The sequence below is a fragment of the Phialemonium atrogriseum genome (assembly GCF_030411735.1).
Source record: "Phialemonium atrogriseum strain 8032-3 unplaced genomic scaffold QBC33scaffold_15, whole genome shotgun sequence".
NCBI classification, from domain to species: domain Eukaryota; kingdom Fungi; phylum Ascomycota; class Sordariomycetes; order Cephalothecales; family Cephalothecaceae; genus Phialemonium; species Phialemonium atrogriseum.
The window spans coordinates 694,719-717,847 of record NW_026848152.1 but is presented as its reverse complement, the minus strand read 5'-3'; the positions used below and the strand labels follow the sequence as shown (position 1 = coordinate 717,847).

General features: G+C 57.1%; 8 protein-coding genes across 8 annotated transcripts; 5 read left to right on the top strand and 3 right to left on the bottom strand.

The window, feature by feature from the left end:
* Window positions 1-26: 26 nt before the first annotated feature.
* On the bottom strand, window positions 27-1,587 carry QBC33DRAFT_559914 (uncharacterized protein; the record flags this gene model as incomplete). Its single annotated transcript, XM_060430012.1, has 3 exons — window positions 27-749; window positions 808-1,381; window positions 1,448-1,587. 3 exons carry the CDS (start codon window positions 1,585-1,587, stop codon window positions 27-29), a joined length of 1,437 nt encoding a protein of 478 aa, XP_060282815.1.
* A 602-nt stretch (window positions 1,588-2,189) lies between these two features.
* QBC33DRAFT_570731 (major facilitator superfamily domain-containing protein) lies at window positions 2,190-4,150 on the top strand (the record flags this gene model as incomplete). Its single annotated transcript, XM_060430579.1, has 7 exons — window positions 2,190-2,406; window positions 2,492-2,690; window positions 2,753-3,062; window positions 3,122-3,428; window positions 3,498-3,809; window positions 3,866-3,937; window positions 3,994-4,150. Exons 1-7 carry the CDS (start codon window positions 2,285-2,287, stop codon window positions 4,148-4,150), a joined length of 1,479 nt encoding a protein of 492 aa, XP_060282814.1. The 5' UTR covers window positions 2,190-2,284.
* Window positions 4,151-5,366: 1,216 nt separating this feature from the next.
* Window positions 5,367-8,931, top strand: QBC33DRAFT_578931 (oxidoreductase-like protein; the record flags this gene model as incomplete). Its single annotated transcript, XM_060431102.1, has 8 exons — window positions 5,367-5,505; window positions 5,562-7,290; window positions 7,453-7,454; window positions 7,794-8,070; window positions 8,220-8,247; window positions 8,385-8,477; window positions 8,534-8,732; window positions 8,855-8,931. The coding sequence occupies 8 exons, from the start codon at window positions 5,367-5,369 to the stop codon at window positions 8,929-8,931; spliced, it is 2,544 nt and encodes an 847-aa protein (XP_060282813.1).
* A 470-nt stretch (window positions 8,932-9,401) lies between these two features.
* On the top strand, window positions 9,402-10,113 carry QBC33DRAFT_515920 (acyl carrier protein-like protein; the record flags this gene model as incomplete). Its single annotated transcript, XM_060426113.1, has 5 exons — window positions 9,402-9,638; window positions 9,715-9,732; window positions 9,799-9,879; window positions 9,955-10,003; window positions 10,067-10,113. 5 exons carry the CDS (start codon window positions 9,402-9,404, stop codon window positions 10,111-10,113), a joined length of 432 nt encoding a protein of 143 aa, XP_060282812.1.
* Window positions 10,114-11,359: 1,246 nt separating this feature from the next.
* On the bottom strand, window positions 11,360-14,196 carry QBC33DRAFT_105559 (uncharacterized protein). The gene is made up of 3 exons (XM_060421880.1): window positions 13,615-14,196; window positions 13,406-13,524; window positions 11,360-13,256 (listed from the first exon to the last, which is right to left on the bottom strand). The coding sequence occupies exons 1-3, from the start codon at window positions 13,754-13,756 to the stop codon at window positions 11,517-11,519; spliced, it is 2,001 nt and encodes a 666-aa protein (XP_060282811.1). The 5' UTR covers window positions 13,757-14,196; the 3' UTR covers window positions 11,360-11,516.
* Window positions 13,906-15,421, top strand: QBC33DRAFT_541542 (uncharacterized protein). The gene is made up of 5 exons (XM_060428171.1): window positions 13,906-14,226; window positions 14,302-14,480; window positions 14,540-14,836; window positions 14,900-15,128; window positions 15,190-15,421. Exons 1-4 carry the CDS (start codon window positions 14,021-14,023, stop codon window positions 15,034-15,036), a joined length of 819 nt encoding a protein of 272 aa, XP_060282810.1. The 5' UTR covers window positions 13,906-14,020; the 3' UTR covers window positions 15,037-15,128; window positions 15,190-15,421.
* Window positions 15,422-20,358: 4,937 nt separating this feature from the next.
* On the top strand, window positions 20,359-21,615 carry QBC33DRAFT_105439 (class I SAM-dependent methyltransferase). Its single transcript, XM_060421878.1, has one exon. It carries the CDS (start codon window positions 20,609-20,611, stop codon window positions 21,398-21,400), a length of 792 nt encoding a protein of 263 aa, XP_060282809.1. The 5' UTR covers window positions 20,359-20,608; the 3' UTR covers window positions 21,401-21,615.
* Window position 21,616: 1 nt separating this feature from the next.
* On the bottom strand, window positions 21,617-22,768 carry QBC33DRAFT_105459 (carbonic anhydrase). The gene has a single exon (XM_060421879.1). It carries the CDS (start codon window positions 22,633-22,635, stop codon window positions 21,832-21,834), a length of 804 nt encoding a protein of 267 aa, XP_060282808.1. The 5' UTR covers window positions 22,636-22,768; the 3' UTR covers window positions 21,617-21,831.
* Between the last annotated feature and the right edge of the window lie 361 nt (window positions 22,769-23,129).

Sequence of the window (23,129 nt, the reverse complement as noted above, 5' to 3'; positions counted from 1 at the left end):
CCCTTTTCCAAAATAAACGAGAAGAATCACAACCGAGCTCCATTCAAGTCGCCCCTTTTCTTCGCGTTCAACCTCCGCCACATGTTCTTCCGCAGCTCATGCCCATCCATAAAAGCCCGCGTCCACTCCCTCCGGAACTTCGGCAGTTTTCTCCCCTTCCCCTCCACCCCCTCCCCAGCGAGCTTCCTCAGCGTCTCAAAGTAGTCCTCAAACTCGGGGAAGACCATCGTGAACTTGACCCCATCCCCCTTGACCTTCACCCTCGCCGCCTCCCACGCCCGCATCTCCTCCAACGACGGGAGCGCCTCCGGCCCCGCCCGGCCGGCGAGTAGGCGCGCCGCGTAGACGGCCTGCCACTCGAAGACCTTGAAGGTCAGGCCCGCGGCGACGGCGCCGACGAAGACGAGCGTCGGGTCCCGCTGCCACACGACATGCTGGTACAACTCTGGGACACGGTTGTTGCGGACGCGCACCTGCGGCAGGAACGGCAGCGTCCAGCTGTAGCCGGTGCCGAAGATGATGTGGTCCACGTCGGGGATGCTGTTGCCGTCTGTGAGGTGTACCGTCTTGTTCTGGACCCGCGCTATGGAGGGGTGCCTCTGGATCCGCGGGTGGTTGAAGGCCTCGTCGCCAAAGTAGCTGTTGGCTGCGTGCCCGATGGTGATGGCGTGGACTGGTGTCTTGGCTGTGTTGGTTAGGTCGAAGGCGATGTCTGCCGCGGAAACGGAGGCTCCGACTACGACTACGCGCTTGGAAGGGGTTTCGTCAGTACTCTATAACCACTCCGCACGGTTCATCAGGCCTCACCTTTCCCAGAAACCGTTCTCGTCCGCGAAAGTGCTTGCTGTGTATCACACTTCCGGGCCTCGCCTTCTCAAACTCCTCCAGGCCATCGATAGGGGGGATATAAGGCACCCAGTAGTGCCCGCTCGCCACCACGACAGCATCAAACCACTCGACCCACCAATAGTCACTCTCCTTACCATCCTTCCGGAGCGTTACCTTCCACTCGGCACCGATCTTCTCTACCCGCTCCACAGTGGTATCATACGAGATCAAGTCGTCGTACCCCTGACGCTCTACAAGACCAGTGATGTAGCGTCGAATGACGTCCCATCGACGGAAAGGGGTCTGTGGTCCATGAACCGAGATGGACAGCTCACTTCGCTCATCCGGGATCGGTTCCTGGCTGAACTGCATGGGCAGAAAGTCCACGTTTGTCTCCAGGTACGGATACACCGACGACTCGGAGAAGCGCGGCCGGTCCGACTTGGGCGTCTGCGCCGGCAGCCTCTCCGGGACAGGGAGCGGTGCATCGGCCGTGCGGTCTGCCAGAGACGCAAAGTCGGAGAGCGTTGGAGGCTGAGATGTGTCTCCCACCCTGGTCAAGGTTCAGCCCAATGCTGCTGTAATGATACTGAGCCGGAGGGGGGGAAGGGGGAAATACCAGCAGCCACCCGGTCCCTCGCGCCGTTCAAAGACACGGATGATGTCGAAGGCTTGCTCCTGCGCAAGCGCATCCACAGCGATAGCCCCTGCCGGGCCAGCGCCAATTACAGCCACGCGTTTGATAGGGACGCTGGGCATGATGGAGGGTGAACGCTGAACAAGGCACCAACGGGCTGGAAAGGGGGTGTCAATGCTGCGGGCAAAGATGCTATGTGTGATCCAGGGACCACAGAGAGCTGAGTTGAACCCCAAACTACACCCTCGGGAGCACCCATTTTTGCAGAGGTTTATAATCCCCACGACACAATCTTTATCATCTCTAATCATGCCGATGAATATCCACTACAATCGACCTGGTCCCCGGTATTGGGACCCCTGTCCCCGCCCATCAACAAAATCGGCGATGCTGATTTGATGGGGTGCAATACGCCAAAATCACGCAATCGTCGAGGCCCGTCCATTTAAAGCAGGTCAAAGATCCTGAAACCTCTATATCTAACCTCGGGGTTTGCTGAAAATGCCATTCGGGATTTGTTCACCATTGATCTGTCGTTCAAATGCTGGCTTAACTTGTAGTAAAACCTGTGTGATGGTCCAAATGCGTCCCGTCACGCCATCACACTATCCTCGGACCCCTGACTGAGAAGACGTAGTTGGCAAACTTGGCAGTGGGGGTCCAGAATGTGCTGATATTATATGGCGTTGGACTGTCCTCTTATTTTTTTTAGCTCCGTTTTGGCCATTGATGAATGATATGGTTATATAAACACTCGCTCAGGAACCCAGTGACTGTTGATACTTTCTTCCCTGGCCGTAATCTTGAGCCACTCTCACAATGAGTGAAGAGATAAAGGAAAAGAACGAGTACGACGTCACTCCTCCAGAGCTGGCTGGGTCTTCAACTTCATCCGTGTTGCCGGAATGGGATCCGAAGGATGAGTTGAAAGCTCGACGGAAGTATGTTGTTTTTTTTTTTTTTTTTTTTTTTTTTTGCGTCAGAAGGAGCATCCCTGCAAGGCACTTGTGCTAACATAGCTTCTAGAATAGACTCATCTGTCCTACCGCTCCTATTCCTCGGTCTCCTAGTCTTCCAGTTGGATCGCATGAACCTCGCCAGCGCCCTAACGGGCGGTTTCGCCAAAGATATCAAAGTTAGCCAAGACACTATCAACTTGGGAAACCAACTCATGTTTATGGGTATCGTGATCTGGGAGATCCCGTGCAACATGGCTTTGCAGCGCGTGTGTCTTCTCCTCCCTACCAGATAAAGAATGTTCATGGGATAATTACTAAAACCTCATAGCTCGGCCCAAGGAAATGGATATCTGCCCAAGTCTTCGTCTTTGGCCTTATCGCCACGCTTCAGGTCTTCGTCAAGAACAGGACGGGATTCCTCATCGCGCGACTGGCACTTGGGTTTGCCGAGGCCGGCTACATCCCCGGAGCGGTGTACACACTCTCGACATGGTATACGAGGACGGAGCTGGCCAAGAGAGTTGCTATTTTCTTCTTTGGCATGTTTGGTGGCAACGCCATCAGTCCCCTCCTTGCGTCTGGGATACTGAAATTGGATAATGCTCGTGGTATTCGGGGGTGGCAGTGGCTCTTCCTGAGTAAGCTCTGCAGTAGTAGGAAAGCAGCACTGAGCAGCGTGATAGCTGACAGACAACAGTCGAGGGCCTCTTCACCATCACGGTATCCTTGGTTCTGGCCCTCTTCCTGCCGGGGTCACCCGATTTACCACGACCCCTTCTGAGCCCGGGGATCATCAGGGTATCCGAGGCCCAGAGAGTGATACTCCAGAAGCGCCTCGAAAAGAGCGACAGCGAACGACGAGACGGCGCCCAGGGAATGCATATCCCATTGGAGATTGTCTGGAAGACAGTATCGCACTACCGTCGCTGGCCACACTTCGTCTCGACCTTTGCCGTGTTCTCCTGCTGGAGCCCGTTGACCACGTACACGCCGTCAATCATGGTGTAAGTCGAGGCACCGCTGCCGCCCGACTGCCATGCAAAATATAATTACTAAACACGCACGCACTCCAGATCCCTCGGGTTCGACAGAATCGTGGCCAATGCCCTCGCGGCGGTCGGCGCCTCCCTGGCGCTTGTCGTGGTCTTCATGTTCGCCTACCTCAGCGACAAAACCAACCGCCGCGGAGGCACCGTCATCGCAGCCCAGGTGTGCTTCCTGATCACGCTAATTGTGGCGCATGAGGCCCAGCCGCATGTCGGGAAGTGGTCTCGCTGGGGGCTGTGGACGGCCGTGAACGCGTTCGCCGTGGGGTATCACCCCGTCCACAACTCGTGGGTGCAGCTCAACTGTCGGGATCCCAGGGAAAGGAGTATTAGCATTGCGTGAGTCCATGTGTCTGTCGATACGGGTAACCGCCAGGCTAATGATGATTCTGTAGCATGTGGGTGATGTCTGCTATCAGCGGTTTGATGGTTGGCACGCAGTATTACCAGGGAGGCGATTCACCACTGTACGTCAACTTCACCAACTTGAAAATAGGTGCAGAAAACTAACCATCTGTGTAAGTTATACGAAAGGTCTTCGTACACAGATTATCATGGTCTCGGTGGGCATAGTCTTTGCCGCCCTACAGATCGTTGTCTATGTCGTTCACAACAGGAGAGTTGCTCAGGGAAAGCACCAGGAGAAAGACGGGTCAGAGTCCATGATCTATGTACCCTAAACGGGATAGCATTAGGAAATGTGATGCTGGTATAGATGAAGGCTGCATGGGGACTTGCCTAGTCTCGAGTTCGAGGTTACATGCACCAGCCATCCACATCCCAAGCCCCAACATGATCCACTGGAAAGCAGTGATGGGCTGCTAGGTGGTTACGTGAGGCTCGGCATTATGTTGAGACGTTCGTCGAATGCGGAGCTGTAGAACTCGAAGGCGATCAAGTCTCAATTCCTCGCGACACGACACCATCTTCCAGGGCCCAGTACTCTTCCCAAGACTGTTCCCACTTCTGCTCCAGGCCATTGAGCAGTTCAGTGAACTTGACTAGCCTGCCATCTTCATACTCCATAAAGCAACCCCGAACACCTCTCCAATCCTTGACAGGAGCTTCGATCGTAGCTATTGTAATGTACCGTTTCAAACATCTTGCTATCCTGCATAGAAGGTGTGCGGACCTATTCTTTCTTGGGGTTACTGTGTAGGTAGTTGATAATTAGTTTTGATTGAATAACATTTGCTTTCATTTTAATATTCCTAAACTTGCTGGATGACAGTGTGAGGAGTTGCAGGGGAGTTAATGGAGCATTTTCTGTACTTATACATAGGTACGGATCCGTACTGTACCCAAAGTTAAAACATTGGATGTGGCCCGATGCTACTCCACGGGTACTCCCACAAAAGTCGCTTCAGTCCTAGTTTGCAGAAAAGCTAGGCCAGTATGGAGCGATTCTTCAGCTTCACAGGTGACAGATGCCTGCAGCGAACCAGCAGTCTTGTGGTGGCTAGGTAACGCTGCGAACCTTGCTGAAAGTGGAGTAGGGCCTGGACCAGGGGCCCAAAAATAAACTTCATTCAGCAAACCTGGGAACACAGCCCCCGCCAGCTGACGACACGCCTTTGCCATGTGCGAGCTCGAGCCACCAGCAGCCACAGCCCACGACGTCAGAGTTGGGAGTTGCATCAAGAGGGCAACTTAATAGGAGGATCGGATGATGAAGAGGACACATAGTGACAAGGAAGCGGATGCATAGCGCTGAGTGGTATTCTGCAGCCCATCTTCAGCTACCTAGCAGTTGGTTTGTTCGCCGTGGCTTCCGCTGCTGCTCCCGTGCCAGCGGCCTGTCATCCTCCAACAGTTAAAAGGACCGAACTTTGAGCAGAGGCTGCTGGCCTGACCACCGCATCTAACGCAGCCCAACGTGGGGAGCTCGAGTTCATCATGGCGGCAAATTTGGAAGCCAAATCCCTCTCGTCGCTCAATTTCCTGGCGGCAAACCCACCCCAGTATCCCGTGAACCCGACTGAGCAACCTCGCGAATCCCTGGTACTGTACATATCGCGGGTCCCGGGGACCCGAGGTAAGTCATATTTGGTCGTGTTCTCGCAGTTGATCATGATTGACCATTACTCCCAGACATCATACTCTCGACGTTTAAGCCGCAGGTCAAGAATGTCACGGCAGCAGACGTCACCAACTCTCTTTACTATGTCCACTTGGATCTACCGTCCGACGAGCTACTTGTGCCTCCAGCCCCCACCAGAGACGAACGGTCAAGCAGCGACAGTGCACCGAGCGCGATCCCAAGGAAGCCTCTGCCGCCCACAGCCAAGGTCTCCAAGCTCGCCAGCGATACTTCAGAGACAGGGGGGCCGAAGCCGCCCCTCGAAAGGCCCCCATCACCTGCCTACAACTCTACGGGCGAGCAGAGATCTCCCGAACCCCCGCGCCACGGTTCCCAGCTCTCTCCACGCCCACCTACACAATATCCATCACCACTCCCCTCACCCGTGACCCGGAAGCCCCTCGGGCCTCGGCCCCTACCCACGGGCGCATCTCCCGTGCCGAACAAAGACCGCCCGTCAACGCCAAACTCGCAGCCCTTCAAAACCGACTACGACCTTACCCGGCCTCCCGAACTTGGCACCTTCCCCAGCCTCGACAACGCAACCCGGATGCCTCCCCACTCCCACCACCCCCCTGCCAGCCGTTCCCCCTCTCCGAGCAAGTCCCGTGGCCGGGGGCCGTCCTTTGTGCCCTTCTCCCTGACACTCATACGCCGCGACCCGGTCTCGGGCAACCAATGGAACGTCGGCAAGGTGTCGTCCTTACAGACCGCCGCCGCCGCCGCCGCCGCCTCGGCCCTTCCCCCCACCGAGACCGCCGACCCGGTGGACGGCCAGCCCAAGATCGACGTCCGCCTCGACAACTCGGGCTACGCCAAGTTCAGGGGGATGCCGACGCAGGCGAGCATCGACGCCCTGCGATCCACGAGCGCGATCTCGCTACCGCCGCCGCCGCCGCGCCCCGACGATCCCCCGAAGACAGACCGTATGGTCGAGCACGGCTTCGCCAGACAGGTGGTCATGAGCTACTCCAAGAGCTGGACCACCAACCTCAAGCACACCTTCCACAGGCGCGACCGCCCGCGCAGCAGCGTCCCCGGCCCGGACGCCCACCACCCACCCGACGACCTGCCGCTGCCCCCGCCGCCGGGCGCGCACCATCACCACTCGCGCCACGGCAGCGCCGCGTCCGCGACCTCGGTGGAGTCGTGGGCGTCGGGGGCCGGCGTGGGCACCGCAGCCGACGACGATGCCGGGGGAGGCGCTTCGCCGCCGCAACCGCTCGTCACGCGGCCCGGCCCGGGCCTCAAGGCTAAGGGCTACGTGTTCGCGAGCCCCTGGGACGGCCGGTGCGAGTTCCGGACCGGAAACGCGGGGAGGAGCCTCAAGTGCCGGCACGTGCTGCTGCACCCCGGCGGAGCGAACGGTGGCGGCTCGGGTCTCGGCGGCGGAGGTGGGGGGGTAGGTAGTGGTGGGATGGGACACGAGGGAGGGTCGGGGGCGAGGCCGGTCAGTGAGCTGCGGTTTAACTTGCCGAGCGGGGATTTGTTTTCGTCCGCCGGGGACGGTTCTCATTCGAGGCATCTGCATGATCAGTTTGATGGGCTGTTGAAGCAGCTGGGTCACAGGCATCGGGATGGTGTCGACGAGGACGAGGGTGATCCCCTGGACCTGACTCTGGGGCGTGAGAAGGCTGGGGGAGGGAATCGGGGGAAGAGAGCGAAACTTGGGAAACTGATTATCCATGACGAGGGGCTGAAGATGATGGATCTGGTCGTTGCTGCCAACGTGGGGGTGTGGTGGGTTGCTTGGGAGAAGGCATTTTAGATCCAGGGCCTCAGCGATGCTAGTCGGGAGCCATTGGGGATGTAGCAATACCTAGTACCTAATGAAAGATACCCTTCAATTCGCCCACCCAGAATGAATGCTAAACCTCTCAATTTCACTGCATCCCACACGAGCGGTGACAAGCTGGCACGCGGGTGTGCGTATGACGGATATCACGTGATCCACACCAAACACCATCCAATCACATCCCCGGGTTTGTAATCGCGGCAAATGCTCAAAAATACCCGAACGTTGCAAACACAAACCTCGCCACAGGGGGATCCATAACGTCAAGCTCCCCAATTGAGCTCTCAGCGCCGCCTCGCTCCTCTCCGCTCCGCACGAAAACCGCTCTCCCCCGGCCAACGTCACCCATAACCCAAACCAATTGACCCCCGAGCCGGCCCTGCCCACGCAGAGAGCGCAACCCACCCGCCCCCCATGCCCGCCCCGACAACAAAAGCCCTCGCCTCAGCCGCCACGATGCTGTGCGCCCGCCCGCTGGCCCGGACTGCCGTCCTCGCGCGCGCGGCGCCGTCCGCGTATGCCGCCACCTCCTCCGTCTGGGGTATCAACAGCAGGAGGGGCTACGCCACGCCGTCGGGCCCGCCGCCGAGGGGGTTCCGGCTCAGGCCGCAGCCCGAGTGGGATCAGGAGAAGGAGAGCACCGTCGACAGGGTCGGAAAGTACTTCTTGCTCTCCGAGATGGCCCGCGGCATGTACGTGCTCATGGAGCAGTTCTTCCGCCCGCCGTGAGTAGCCTGCCCTCTGTTTTCTTTCCCTGCGGGTTTTCTGGTTGAGCATGGCTTGGAGGAGCTCAAGATTGTGATGGATGGGGGGATGGAGAGAGGAATCGATTGGGGTTGAATGAAATATGAGTTCTAACGTGTTTGGCGTATAGGTACACTATCTACTACCCATTCGAGAAGGTATGTCGCCCACGCCGCCGTGCCCCCAAATACCGCGGTCGTTTTGCAGCCTACGATTCTAGGGCTGGGCCATTGACACGATCCACGACTACCTGGGGGTTAATGCCCATTTACAATGGCTAATAATGGCTTCTTAGGGACCAATCTCTCCCCGATTCCGTGGTGAACACGCTCTCCGACGATACCCCTCTGGCGAGGAGCGATGCATCGCCTGCAAGCTGTGCGAAGCGGTAAGCGTGGACCGTGGCAAGAGCTTTGATGCGGACACTGAGCTAACCATGTCCAGATCTGCCCTGCCCAGGCAATTACCATCGAGGCCGAAGAGCGATCCGACGGCTCCCGACGAACCACCCGCTACGATATCGACATGACCAAGTGCATCTACTGCGGCTTCTGCCAGGAATCTTGCCCCGTGGACGCCATTGTCGAGTCACCCAATGCGGAATATGCTACCGAGACTCGTGAGGAATTGCTGTACAACAAGGGTAAGTGCGAGCTTCGCCTTCAATCCGTGCCTCTGCTCTCAGAGACGCTCTTCAATGGCCACACGGCGACTCCGAATTGTCTCTGCCCTTCATATTGTGTATCGAGCTAACAAAATCACTAGAGAAACTGCTCGCCAATGGAGACAAGTGGGAGCCCGAGTTGGCAGCAGCCATCAGGGCAGATGCGCCATACAGGTAACGCGGCATCAAAACCGGGAGCCTGATGGGATGGGCGCAGAGCCAAATATTACTACTGTAGATAGAAGTTGTACATACGATAACAAGCTACCATTTCCTTTTGTCGCACATTTCTGTTGCGGGCACTTGCTTCAGATAAATCCAATATTAACTTGCCAGTCGAATGACCCCATGTTCCATGTCAGCATCGCCGGTTCGTGCTCGGTAATCCCGGTCACGTGACTGCGGAGCTTCGAGCTGCCCCGAGCTCCATCCGTACGAACCATTGGCGAGAAATTTATCATCATCAATCAGTCCTCTCATCGCTTCAACAACCCTTTCCGTGACAGTCAGTCTCCCAATCGCGTCTTCCCCCCAGCATTTCCCCCCTCTCAACATCCGTCCCGGCGTCTCCATCCTCACCCAATTGACACTCATCTTCCTCTAGCCCACCAGCAAACCAGAAACAGAATCCCTAGACCAAGACGAAAAATGTTGCGCTCCGCCATCTTCCGATCCTCCCTCGCCGCGCGGTCCGCGATCCGCCCTGCCGCCGCCAACTCGGCCAGGAGGATAGCCGCCGTCGCCGTCCCCAGATCCTCCGCCGCCGCCGCCTTCGCGCCGCGGGCCGCTGCGTGGTCGGGCGTGCGATGCTTCGCCTCGGCTGGCGGGCTGAACAAGGAGGAGGTCGAGGGGCGGATCAAGGCTCTGCTGCAGGGCTTCGATAAGGTTCGTTTCCCCTTCTTGCTTTGTGGCCTGTTCTTTTTTCGAGGCAGGTTTCTTACTAACAGTGTATTTGCTGCAGGTCAACGATGCCAGCAAAGTATGTATCAAACAAGCCCGGATCGAAGTTGGGAAAGAAACAGGATTGACATGATACCCACAACAGATCTCTTCAACAGCACACTTTGCCAACGACCTTGGCTTGGACAGCCTGGATACTGTGGAGGTCGTGATGGCCATCGAGGAGGTACGGGTTTCCAACTAGCGCCTCCTACGCAGTCAGAGAGAGAGACCAACCACTAACCCGGATGCCGGTGTACAGGAATTCAGCATTGAGATTCCGGACAAGGACGCGGACACCATCCACAGCGGTATGAGAGACCACTCCCTTCTCCGTTTCACGCACTAGTGCTAACCACCCATGTCGTAATCAGTGGACAAGGCAGTCGAATACATCGTCAGCCAGCCCGACGCAAACTAGATTCCCTCGTCCCCCGTTTCTTCCCCCTCAAAAACCTGTATCATATCATAGAACAGCACTCATCATCTCGCCACGCCACTCCTGGGGGAAAGGAAAGGACAATGTCAAAATGTTAGAACGCCGGGGGGGTAGCCAGATTTAAAGGTCTTGTTTTTCCGGCGTGGACGGATGTGTGAAGTGAATCTATATTGTTCCCCAAATACATGGCCAGGATTGCCTCTGGAAGCCAATAGCCCCAGGCTATGTTGTGATCGAATGCCGGATTCGTATATCAAGTGTTGGAGATATGAGTTAGGCAGGGCCTGGTTCCTTCGTCGGAATCTGGCAGACTTGCAACGGCTGCCGTGGTACTGGTTGGTGTATGGATTTTCTTGGTTGAGAATGCTTCACGTTCCCCTTGACTTGTCCGCTTTCCATCGACTCCCGAGACTGGACGAAACCCCATCCCGGCTCCTTCCCTCCCCACACCCACTGGCTCAGCTATGGGGCGGATGCCTTGACGCTGCAGGATCCCATTCAGAGATAGCTAGATATACGCCCAGATCGGGATCTATCCCATTATGCCGGCCGCGGCATTGCACCCTCAAGTCCCCTGTAATTACGAGACCAGGTTATCAGGTCTAACTCTGCCTTGGGCAAGGGAGCGCAGAAAGCAGCCGGCTATCACGACAAGGTCACAAGGCCACAAGGGTCGTGGGAAAGGGGACAAGGAATGTCAAGGCCAAAAACAACTCCATGTGCAAATGCCCACAGGCCAATGAAGTGAGATTTTTTCCAACGCACAAGTACAATGCAAATGCAATACATGCTTTCCCAGCACGCCTGTATTATTACCTCCCGCCCCTCATCCCCCCGATTTTCCAACCACGAGTGGATATCCCAACTGTTAACCGGCGAGGGGAGGGGACCAAGACACTACCTAGGTACCACATCCAACCCGTCCGTCCATATCCCCATCCCATTCCACCCCATCGATCGTCCATGCAAACCATTACCATATCCATCCAGTTCATTTCTCCTCGTCTTCAACATGATCGTTGCTAGCCTCGCCGGACATTCCGAGTTCATCATCCTTGGACAAGTGCCGTAACAGACCGCTTGGCATGTCAACACCAGAGACAGACAAGACAGTCCAATGACATAGCAGAACACTGTCATGCCCACGCAGCGACCCTCCATGCGAACATGTTTGTCTCAAGGAGTGGGCTGAAGTAGGTTGTGGCGATTCGGCAGGTACAAGTACGGAAGTTGGGAGGGCAAGAACACCCCGACTAGCCCGGGCTCATGGAAACCTTGACGTCTCCATAACGGCCTGATCGGTGTGGGGCGGGAGGTTGGTGTATTTCGAATTCGCTGCAGCCGAGAAAACAAGGCATGCTTCTGCTCCTGCTGCTGCCGCTCGCTCATCGCGTCTCGACCGTCGCGCCGCCGTCGCGCACATTCCCGCCCGCGCCGCCGCCGCCGCCCGCGCCGTTGCTCTTCGCCGCCACGGCCGACGCGTAGCTCCACCCGGAACCGATGCCGCCCGCGCCGCCGCCGAGGTGTCCGTGTCCGCCCGAGACGCGCTTCCTCGCCCTCATCTGCGCCTCGTCCTCCTCCTCCATGCTGAACACAAACGTCGGGTCCTCCTCGTCTATCGGCGCCGTGAACCTGCCCCCCGCCACCGACGACCCGATTGATCCGCTGCTGACGTGCCGCTCCAGGCCCCTTTCCCGCTCTCGTTCCCTGCCGATGATGCTGGCCGCCAGGGAACCCTGCCCGTTGCCGCCGGCACTGCCACCCCTCGCCGCGCTGGGATGCAGGTGCGGGCTCGAGCCGCCCAGCCCTCCGTCATCGCCCACCCGGGTCTTCTGCAGCTGCTGCGTCAGCACTGACATAGAGTCGCTGCCCGCGCCGCCGGACGACCTGCTTCCGGGCTCGGACCGTCCCGAGTCACCGTTCAGCTCTGCGCCGATGCCGCTGACCAGGCTCGAGTTCCTCAGCGGGCTGCCCACGTGGCTGAAGGCGGGTCCGCCGTGCTTCATGGACCGGGACCCCGAGCCGCCGAGGCTGCCGTTGCCCGACTCCAGGGCCTCCTCTTCCCTCTGGCGCTGGAACAGCGGGCCCCAGCGGCTGGGGCTGGCGCCACTCGCGGGACTGCCGAACTTGGTCGTCGCCGCGAAGCTGCTGCTGCTTGCGGTCCTGAAACCCGGCTCCGAAATGTCGCCCGCGCCCTCGGGGACGCGCAGCGGCGACGACATGGTCGTCGACCCCCTCCGCGCCTTCTCCGCCGGCGTAAGCACCTCGTTGGCGAGCGCGCCGGGCACGTAGTCCTCCTCGAACATGAACTCTGGTTCCCAGTCGCGGTCGATCTTGGGGACGCTGCTGCTGAGCAGCCGCGGTTTCGCGTAGCGCAGCGAGCTGCTGTGCATGGCCCGCTTGCCGAAGTGCTCCTCGCCGCCGAGCAGGCCTGTCCCGTAGTGGGCCGAGCCCCCGGACGGACTGCTCCCCATGGCGAAGCCGTTCGAGTCGCTCCCGACTGCGCCAAAGGCCGAGGAGGACAGGCGGTCGTTGCTGCCGAAGGCCGATGTGTGCAGAAGCTTGAGCGTCTCGGACGTGCGGCCGTCCTTGGCGGCGTTGAGTGACGGCGACGGCGATTCGAGACCGAACTTCGAGGGGACCGAGGATGGCCAGGGGCCGTAGCGAGCCGCATGCGAGATGCCGTTGCTGTCGAAGGAGGCGGGAAGCGGGGCATCGAGGACGGAGAGCCCCTTCGTGTTGACGGGCGAAAGACCGAAGCCGAAGCGGCTTGCCTCGTCGTCGCGCGGCGAGCCGTATGCCGAGGCAGGATTGGAAGAATAGGTGGTGTCTATGGTAGGGAGACCATTCTCCATGCTTGGCTGGCGGCCCAGCTGGTGGTTATATCGCTCGCCGGTGGGGATTGCGTAGGGAGCCGTGGCAGTATATGGAGGCACATTTTCATTGCGCATGAACGAGTTCGTGAGGGCGCTGTTGGATGACTGGTGATAGGTCGAGGGATTCACGCGGCTGCCCAAGTTGATAGACGCCGTACCGATGGTGACGCCGTTCTTGCCATAGTTGATCCGGCGCCCGTCGGGAAGGACGTGGATGTTGGCACACTTGGGTCCGAATTTGCAGTTGCCCTACAAGGTGGCGGCGGCACGGCCAGGTTAGTACGACACAGTCTCGTTGTTTTCGTGGCGGCCGTGCGACGGTGCGAACGTCAGGCGCGGGTCTGCCTGCGATGGGGGGTTTTTTTTTTCGTTCTTTTTTTTCTTTTTGGGCCACTTACTTTGGCAAAGTATTTGCAAACATTCTCAGCAGCAGCTCCAAGATCGTGACTGAAGGGGCATGCATTGCCGGCCTGGCACGCGCCCTGGCGGAAGAATTTGCATGGGACGTGGGATGTGTCTGTGAGGGTGGATCGAGGTCAGCGTCGAGGCTCATAGTATCGCCAACCCCAGAAGAGAAGAAGCGAGACCGAAGCGAGGGGAAACTTACTCGGCGGGCTCCTGGGCCCGTCGAATCTCTGAGTAGCGGGCATTGGGCCCATCATGCCATTGGAAGGGTCGTCCTGTGGTGGTTGAATGTTGAGGCTGCCCGTTCTCGCGTGTCGATACTCGTCCAAATTGGAGGTAGGCATGGTTTTGTGTGTGGAAGAGAAAGCAAGAGGACGGGGCGGCAAGAGCGGGCTGCTAGGGGAGGAAAATGGGATGGAGGGGACCGGGCCCCACCGCCTCTTGTTGGCTTGAAGAGGGGCAGTCAGCCAGCCAGTCCCGCCAGCCGGGGAGTCTCGAATTTCCGCAATTGGACCCCACGCGACACCCAGGCAGAGCTCAAAGCTTGGAAACACAAGCCCAGCAAAGCGCGAGTCGACGGCCAAACAGAAACCATCCCGAGCTGTGAGATGCAGCGGGGATTTTGGGTGACGTGGAGAGAACCGAAGCGAGAGGCGACAGCAGCGCGACAATTCTTGGGAGCGATGTCGATGCGAGTCGGGTGCTGCCGATCAAATCGGACGAAAACCTGGCGCGCGACTGACACTGACAACCTCCAAGAATGGCGGTACCTTCAGCCCCGGGTAGGTACCGCCAGTACTGCCCGGCTACCTAGGTAAGTGTACTGTACCTACCCCGAGTCGAGTACCCTAGGGCTGCCGGCCAATGGCAGCGTTGACAGCTGATCTAGCAACCAACCTTTCGGGGCCGGGACCATCCCAGGGCTGACGTTGATCTCCTCCCTACAGGTAGGAAATCAAGCTCGTCTTCCAGCTCCAGATCCTGGATGCGGCCGATTCTGCCCTTCTCTAGGATCGGGATTGGGGGTGGGTGATTGCCGAGGTGTAAGCCAGACAGGTGTAAGCAGGTGTAAGTTGTCGGTTAACTCAATACCCTATACAGCCATTGATCCATTAATTGGCGGCTAGTGGGGGTCACTGTGTCTGCTGGGAGGCCAGGGGATCGGCCAGGACATCCTGGGGGAACACCATCGCACGCAGACCCGCAGCGAGATGGGAAATGGGAAATGGGAGATGGGATTTGTGTCGCCCATCACCGTCACCTGTTTCCCTTTTTCGGTCCGTTCCAAGTTCTCTCCAGCTCCAGCAGTCAACGAATATTGCTGGCTTGCCCACCCACACAAGCATTAACTTGGCGGTCCGCTAGAGTGCTGGTCCCCCATTTTGGGACGCTTGACATGCTCCTGGTGCAGGATGACGTCGTCAGTGAGTCGAATGCTGAATTTCCAAGCAGCCGTGTAACCCGCATGGCTTATTTTTAAACCCCAGGTCGCAGGAGGAGCCCAGAATCGCTCCCATATCTTGAAGGTGGTGGCGTCAAACGTACCAGATCTAAATTCCAGGGGTGGGGCCGACGCCCCCACGCGGAATATATTGAACAAACAAGCAGACAAATGTATGTATAATAAAAAATGGGAACCTCAGATCTTCCATCCCATCAAGAATCGAGGTTCCTGTCATACGATCCATGATCGATGGTAGGGCCGATACTGCCTGTGTGAGCGACACACCGCCGTCGATTATCTCGCCCTTTCGGTCTAGCCTAACCACGCTTCCAGTTGGTAAAACGTGATTGTGGCGGTTACGATGGTGATGATGGCGGTGTCAAAGCATCAAACAGTTCTTGGGCACGGCTGGCCGCAGCAGTCTGTCCGACGCGGTGGGGAAGATACGTTGGATATGGCTTACAAGACACACACATACACTATGGTGAAATGTCAAGATTGCCCCCGTGTGTGTGTGTGTGTGTGTGTGTGTGTGTGTGTGTGTGTGTGTGTGTGTGTGTGTATGTGTATGTGAGGTAGTATATAAATGACAGAGTACCTACCTAAGTACCTAGCAAGTAATTAATTAGGCGGGCTAGTACCTACCCTTGAGGTAGCGTACGACGCCCTCATGAGATTGCCTATCAACGACAGGTCATAATCAAGGAAGGGGCCACAACAAACAACAGACACGAGAACTGAGGAATGAGCACGCAAACCCCGAGTAACCTCATACGAGAACACGAAGGACTGATCTCGAGGTGGAAACGGAGTCGAGGGAGTCATATCGATCATGAGCCTCCATCGTCGATCCCAATTGATCCGCCCCTAAATATGCTTGTACCCTGACACTTCCAAACCTATTTAGAGATGCGAGGTGTAGATCAGGGCTGATCAGATCACCGCACTTGCCAGATTATGTATGTACAGTAGACTACATGTACAGGTGCATGTTGCATCGCCGGGAGATGTGCAGAGATGTGCAGAGATGCGCACACTACCTACACCTACACCACCATCTAGGTGGTCTCGGCAGTCAGGCAGCTGACATCCATTGACGGAGCATTTTATCCATATGATGGAGTGACCTAGCAACTTGCATTTGACAGTAGTTCCCAGCCGGCATGGCTAGAACCCGGGCACAGGCAGCAAACAGTGAGTATTGAGAGGAATGGAATCTGGAACCCTGCACTAGCCTGTCACGGGGCTGTGGCTGTGACCGTCACTTCCAAGTTGTTCACCATCGTCTCTCCGCTTTCCCCATCTCTGCTCCTCTGTCTTGGTCTAAAACCTGCAAAGGCGTCTACCGAACCCCACACCTCCACCCACGTTACCCTTCTCCACCTGTGCCCGGGAGGGGCCCGAGACCGACTTTGGATTGACCGTGTCATAGCCCGCCTGGTGCTTATGGCTTTACTATTTCTACGTCGTCCCGAGCCGCAGTTATAGTTAAGTTCCATGGAATCCAGGTCTCCGGCTCCTCTTGGCGCCGGGGTGAGTAAGAGGCTCCATTTCCTTGCAGCCCCGCCAGTGTTTCCTTTTCGTTCGCTAAACCGTAGTTTGCAGATGCGAGGGCGGAATCTGCATTCTCCGATCATCTTGCTTCTGGAATCTGGACCGGCAATACAAGGTCATTGAACACGCCTGCTGCTGCAGCTCCAGAATAGGCCATACATGAGCCCACCCCCTTCCGGCAGACGAGGTCGAGCTCGACTGCGTTTCATTGGCAGCCGCTTCTCCTCTCCTGTCAAGGTGTTCCCTGTTGAGAGCCCCTCCACAAATCACGGGCCGAGGCCGTCCACCCTCCAGGTTACACCAGGCAGCACCAGCAGGCCGACCACACACCAAAACCACGGGGCCACTCCCATTTTCATATTCAACGACTCTGCAGCATCCCGTCTCCACGCTGCTTTGTCTCGGGTCCCAGCGACAAGCCACCACGACAGTCATGAATTATCAGCTATTTCTCGTATTAAGACCTGCTACTATTGCCACATTTCTTCCACATGACTTCGACTACCTCCATCAATAGTGCCTCCGACCAACAGGGAATCCGACCAGCTACCTCCGCTAGCTTGGTTCTCAGCCCCGCTTTGCGTCCTGTCTCGTCTTCCGGATTTGGCCAGGAGCCTTCCGTGACGATTCCGAGACTCGTGGTCACCCTCTTTTCCAACTTCCAACAGCATGGCATGTGTTGCGCGTAGGGCAGAGTCATCAACTTGAGGTGCAAGGCCATGCATGTACTGTCCTTGGCTGGCACATGAGGTGTCACTGAAACCCCAACTAGGTACCAAGTGCATGTCGGCCAAGCCAGTGGCTTTTAGTGTTCCATAGAATGCCCTGCTTCTTTCCCCAGACTTGACCCCGGCCACGAAACCATAGGGGCTTGTGGAACCTATGATAACGTTCAAAGTCAGCCTCCAACGCCCCGGAACGCCACACAATCCCCATCTTCAGCTATTTTCATTTACAACCACCCTCCTCCCGACTACACTACTGCTTTCTAATTACTAGTCATATTCTCCAAGCTGCATCAATAGCCCTCTCGCCTAACCGCTGACAAATAGCTTGCCCTTCAATGGCAAAGCCCCATGACCACCCTGCCCTGGCATCCACCGCCACCTATCTTCATGATCTCGCAATTCCTGAATCCCATCCGCCATAGCCAGCTTCCTCCCTCCAACCTCCGGGTTATCCGGCTCTCAAGCAGGGAAATATCACGACAACTTCCCGGACTCCTGATATTTCCCTCATCTCTATCGGAAAAGCCAATAACCGACGTGCAAGGAGCCGCACGCTAATCGTGCACCACACCCTCTTCTCCCGCGAGCCACCCCTGCCTTGGGAAAGCCGGCGGTACTTGTCTGAATGTTTCCCCCCCCCCTCCCCCCCCGGGGGGGGGGGAGGGTTGCAGTGAGGGTCTCCCAGGTGCATACGCAATCTGTGAGACATGTTCCGGAAGCCAAGTTCGTCTTTCAAGTCGCCGCCCGCTGTTTCGTATCTGGCCAATCGTATTCGTGGCTCGTGTCACCTGCGTGTTGATCTCGATGTTTGTTTGCTTACTTGGTTTTTGGTTGTTATATCCTCTACAACTGAGCCAGTCTTTCTACGTGCTTGAAGTGACTTTCGGAAGCCTTCGTGGGACCGAGCAGCGAATATGGCCTACATAGATATCGCTCTTTGGGGGCTAGAGCAGGAAGACATCTGTATTGTAAGGCAGAGGGGGCAGGGCCACCCCGAATTGCGACGGGAGAAACGCGCGACCCATTGCGCTATATCTAGTAGACTATGGTTGCTCTGCTCTATATTGTGATAGAAGGCCCATAGAAAACCTCAAGGCCTCACAGCAGTGAAGAACGAACTTTCCAACTACTTAAAAAGCCAAGGCAGTAAAATATTGCATCACTGGAAAGGATTGTGGTCTGCAAAGGGGCAGATCCCAAGCCGAGACTCAGCGCGTCATCCATCTCTGTTTTGGGTTTCACAAGCAGAGAGAGATGTCGGCGGAACTGTATATGTCACTGGCTGCATCTCGATAGGTCACACCAGATCTCCCCAGCTCTAGCACTGACACTGTTGTATTATGGAAACCCAACTCGGACCAAGTTCGCCCGAGACATCCACCTAGTGTACCCATAAATGGACCCCCAGGGAGCTACAAAGGATGTTATGTGCTACCTCCTGTTCCCAAGGTAGGGGGCCATGGGTGGTTGGTCGTCGCCCCCGGCCCGAGACGTAGCTACGGCCGTTGGAAGAAGCACAAAGGCATTACCCTCCCACATGGTCGACCTGTTGCAGACAATTTTGCAGGAAACGGGCCGAGAAACGGGAATCAGCTCAAGACACAATACGAATGTTGGCTTGAGACCTTCCATCCTTGTTGGACAGGTCGGTGTTCTGCTGCTGCTTTTGCCTGCGTGGGTGCGTGACTGTGGCATAGCTAAGGAACCTCATTTCTGTTGCTACGACTATGGTTTGTACATTGCGAGATGGGCAAGCCTGTAACTAGAGATACATTTTCAAGCTCCAAATTCTTTGCCACACAATACTATGGAGATTCCAAACGATCGAGTTCAAACGAGATTGCAAAGGTCTCTTTGTGGAGATGATTGAGACGGCCAACTGCCTCACGGAGAAACCACATGCTCATCCAGTGCTGGGTCGTGAACTGCTCGTAGATGTTTTGCATAGTCCTCGGTGCGTGGACGTGGATGATATTGGGCCACTTATTGTCGGCCTGTCCATGGATAGAGCGGAAAACCTTCCACTCATCCTTTGCGTCCGCACCGTACTGCGGTATGCTGCTCCCCTTGGTGTTGGCCCACAAGTCCTCTTTTCCCTTGGGAACCGTGTAGTGAGACAACCCGGAAGGGCAATTTCTCTGCGGGCATGCGCCATTTGCTCTGCAGGCAGGTGGCAAGTTGGCAACAGCTGCATTGCTGTTACTATTGCTATTACTGTCACTATTGCTATGGCTGTCACTATTGCTATTGTTGTCACTATTGCTATTGCTCTCACTATTGCTATTTACAGCAACGGCAATAACGATGGACAGCAGCGGCAAGAGTGACAGGAGTGACAGCAAGAGCGATAGACAGCAAGAGCGATAGACACCAATGGCAATAGCAACTGCCACCTGTGATGCACTAACCACCTGCCTGCGGAGCAAATAGCGCATGCCCCTGGAGAAATTCCCCCCAGAAGGGGCTGACTGTGTCGAACCAAACAGGACGACACCTTGGTATTGGTTTCCGCCTGATGTCCACGGCCGACGAAGGTTATCGTGAGATCTTCCATGGGGGACATTCTGCACGACCTCGGCTCCAAAAGCAGCCCACAGGAAACAGCGGATAGGGCTAAAGCCGGTAAAAGTGCAGGGGTAGTGAGCAAATGGATGTTCCCTCGCGAAGGGCTGGAGCACAGAGAATGGCGAACGAGAGAAAGTGTCCGGAAACGGAACCGCACACACCAAATCGTCCCCTGTGTTTGTCCGGACATTCTTCGAGTTAATGAGGTGCTTCGCCGTGGTGTGGTAAACCCAAAGTCCACCGGCAGTCTCAGGGTCCAATTGTGGCCGACACGAGCTGCGGCCTCAAGGGCCTTCATTCTGCGGTTGTTGAACCTTGCATCCTTGATCGATGTGCCCTTCAGGACAACCTGAGTGAAGTTGAGTTGGCAAGTGACTTGGGTACCTAGAGGTATCTTAGGTTCCATTGCTTGTGCTCACTGGGCGGACTGTTCTACAATAGGGTACCTGAGATAACTTAGGTTCGCGGCGTTGGAAGCATCCATGGATGCAAGCCGGGCTGGTACGGAACATTTAAAGTTTAGAGAGCAGGAGGTTCCTTCAGGACCAGGGTAACGAAAAATAGGGGGGCTTGATTGGCCGTCCAGCACCCTTTGCCTTCGATCACTCCTAAGGTTAGACGTTAAAATCCAATCCAATGTACCGTGCTTGGTATAAGGTTCACATAGCATAACCCTGAGACTTACTGCAAAATACCACCCTTTCTATGGCAAAAAAGGGAGGGCTTGGATTTAGAAAAGGGGAAAGAGCAGGAAAGAAGGATGCAAATGGTCAGCTTTCCCGATTATTCCTCCGGCCGGGATTCCTAATTTAGGCCACTCGCCAGGCGCGAGACCCCGCAACGCCCATTGCTGCCTATCGCAAAGCTCACGCCTTTCCAGGTGTACCGGAGCATCAGGTATCAGCATGGACTCAAACGAAGTCGCCGCCCACTGGGAAAGCAATGCCGAGACCTGGACGATATACAGCCGAGCCGGCTACGACAGGTATCGCGACGCGGTGAACACGCCAGCTTTCCTGTCCCTATTGCCACCAGTTGCGGGCCTGAACGGCCTCGATCTCGGCTGCGGCGAGGGCACCAACACCCGCGCGGTAGCCCGCCTCGGCGCGCACATGACCGGACTCGACGTCGCTCCCACCTTCATCCGGTACGCGCGCGAGACGGAGCAACAGGACCCCCTCGGCATAATCTACGTGCTCGGCGACGGCCAGAGCATGGACTTCCCCGACGCGAGCTTCGACTTCGTCACGGCTTTCATGTCCATCATGGACATGCCGGACCAGCGCGCGGCGCTCGAGGGCGCCCACCGCGTGCTCCGGCCGGGGGGGTTCCTGCAGTTCTCGATCCTGCACCCGTGCTTCGTGCCGCCGACGCGGCGCAACATCCGCGACGAGAGCGGCGCGCCCGTGGCGGTCGAGATCGCCGACTACTTCGACGAGACCGACGGCTACGTCGAGCGCTGGATGTTCTCGCAGATCCCGGCGCCGGAGCGCGACGCGCTGACGCCGTTCTCCGTGCCGCGGTTCCACCGCACGCTGACGAGCTGGGTGTCGATGGTCGTCGGGGCGGGGCTGACGATCGAGGCCTTTGGCGAACCCACGGCTTCGCCCGAGGTCGCTCTTGCTGAACCCGTGGTCGCTGATACCCGTGTTGCGCCCATCTTTCTTCATATCAGGGCGCGCAAGGTGGCTACCTGACAAAGCGGTAGGCGTGGGTGCAGCTGCGGACTGGTGACAGTAGGCTGCTGTGGCGGCCAAGGCCTTGGGCATGGCTTCCTTCGAACTGAACCTCTTCTCTACTTTGAACTCGTTTACGTATGGCTGCTAGTCCCTGCAAGACCGACTCTGGGTAAAATTTTGTGAACTGCGTCATGTTGAAGACGCTTGCATAAATTGTCCATGGATCGAGTTATTGCTAGGGGAACTACATCCTCTCGCAGCCAACATCAACGTTTGCAAAGTGGGACAAGGTCTGCAAGATTGGAGATACTGTTATCCATAGTGTCACTGCTCTAATCCCCATCGACCCCACGGTCCTACCCTGCCAGCAAACATCATCCTCTGCGCGACTGTGCCAACAATTGTAGAATCGGTGCTTCCATCATCCCGAACCGAGTTCCGGGGGGGGATCACTGGCCAGTGAGGTTATAGATCTTCTGGATGCCGCGGAGCTCGGCCTCAAAGTCGACGTGCAGGTCCTTGATCAGGCCGTCGTTAAAGTCGAAGACCCAGCCGTGGACGATGGGGAAGCGCTTCGCGGCGAAGGAGCGCTGGACGACGGCGGTCTTGATGACGTTTGTGCACTGCTCCATGACGTTGAGCTCGACGAGGCGGTTGCATTGCTGGGTGGGGTCCTTGATGGCGTCGAGCTCGGCCTCGTGCAGGCGGTAGACGTCGCGGATGTTACGCAGCCACGGGTTGAGGATGCCGAGGTCCTTGGGGGTCATGGCCGCCTTGACGCCGCCGCAGCCGTAGTGGCCGCACACGACGATATGCTTCACGTGCAGGTGGTCAACGGCATAGTTGATGACTGACATGACGTTAACGTCGACATTGCACACGAGGTTGGCGATGTTGCGGTGGATGAAGGCCTCGCCCGGCTCGAGGCCCGTGATCTGCTCCGCGGGGATCCTCGAGTCGCTGCACCCGATCCAGAGGTAGTCGGGCGACTGGCCCGCGGCGAGCTTGGCGAAGAACTCCGGGTCTCGCTCCCGACGCTCCGCCGCCCACCGCCGGTTGTGCTCAAACACCCGCTTGTGCGTCTCCTTGAGGTACTCCGAGATCTCGGCGTGCTCGTCAGCCATGTCGGGACAGCAGCTTGCGAACCGCGGGGATGCGCGTGCTTGGGCTTGGAAGGCGGTGGTGGCTCGGACGGCGAACGGTCGGCTGGCTGGCGATAGCAGAGAGCGGGCCAGGCGGGCTGCTCTGAACATCGGTGGCAGGCACTGGGAAGGTGGAGAAGTCGACCAGCACAAAACTTGGCGCGAATATTTATGTCTCTCCCGTCCCGTCGCTAGCGCAGGCCGGATTATGTATGCCAGCCGATGTCGTCACACCTCGCGCACGTGATCGTGAGGAGGTTGCGGGTTCGAGATCTCCCCTGCTGGCGCACTGTTCTAAACCGTCGCACGTAGACTCGGGAAATGAAACGTCGAGGATAAACTCTAGGTTCTCAAGCAATTCTTGAACAAGATGAGGTCAAGAAGTGCGCTGTAAATTCTCATTTTTCTCGGTCGCGGATTTTTCGGGAGGCCGACTGTAGCCGGTTACGTTTTTTGCGACGGCTCCATACTTCCGGATCTCCGATTCCCGGAAGCGGGTGCGAATTTTAGGCCAAATGACGGCAAGCGGCTTGCATCCGCAACTGCGATGCGAAACTCCACTGTAGAATTGTGTCTCCCAGCTTCCACGTTGCGCTATGATATCC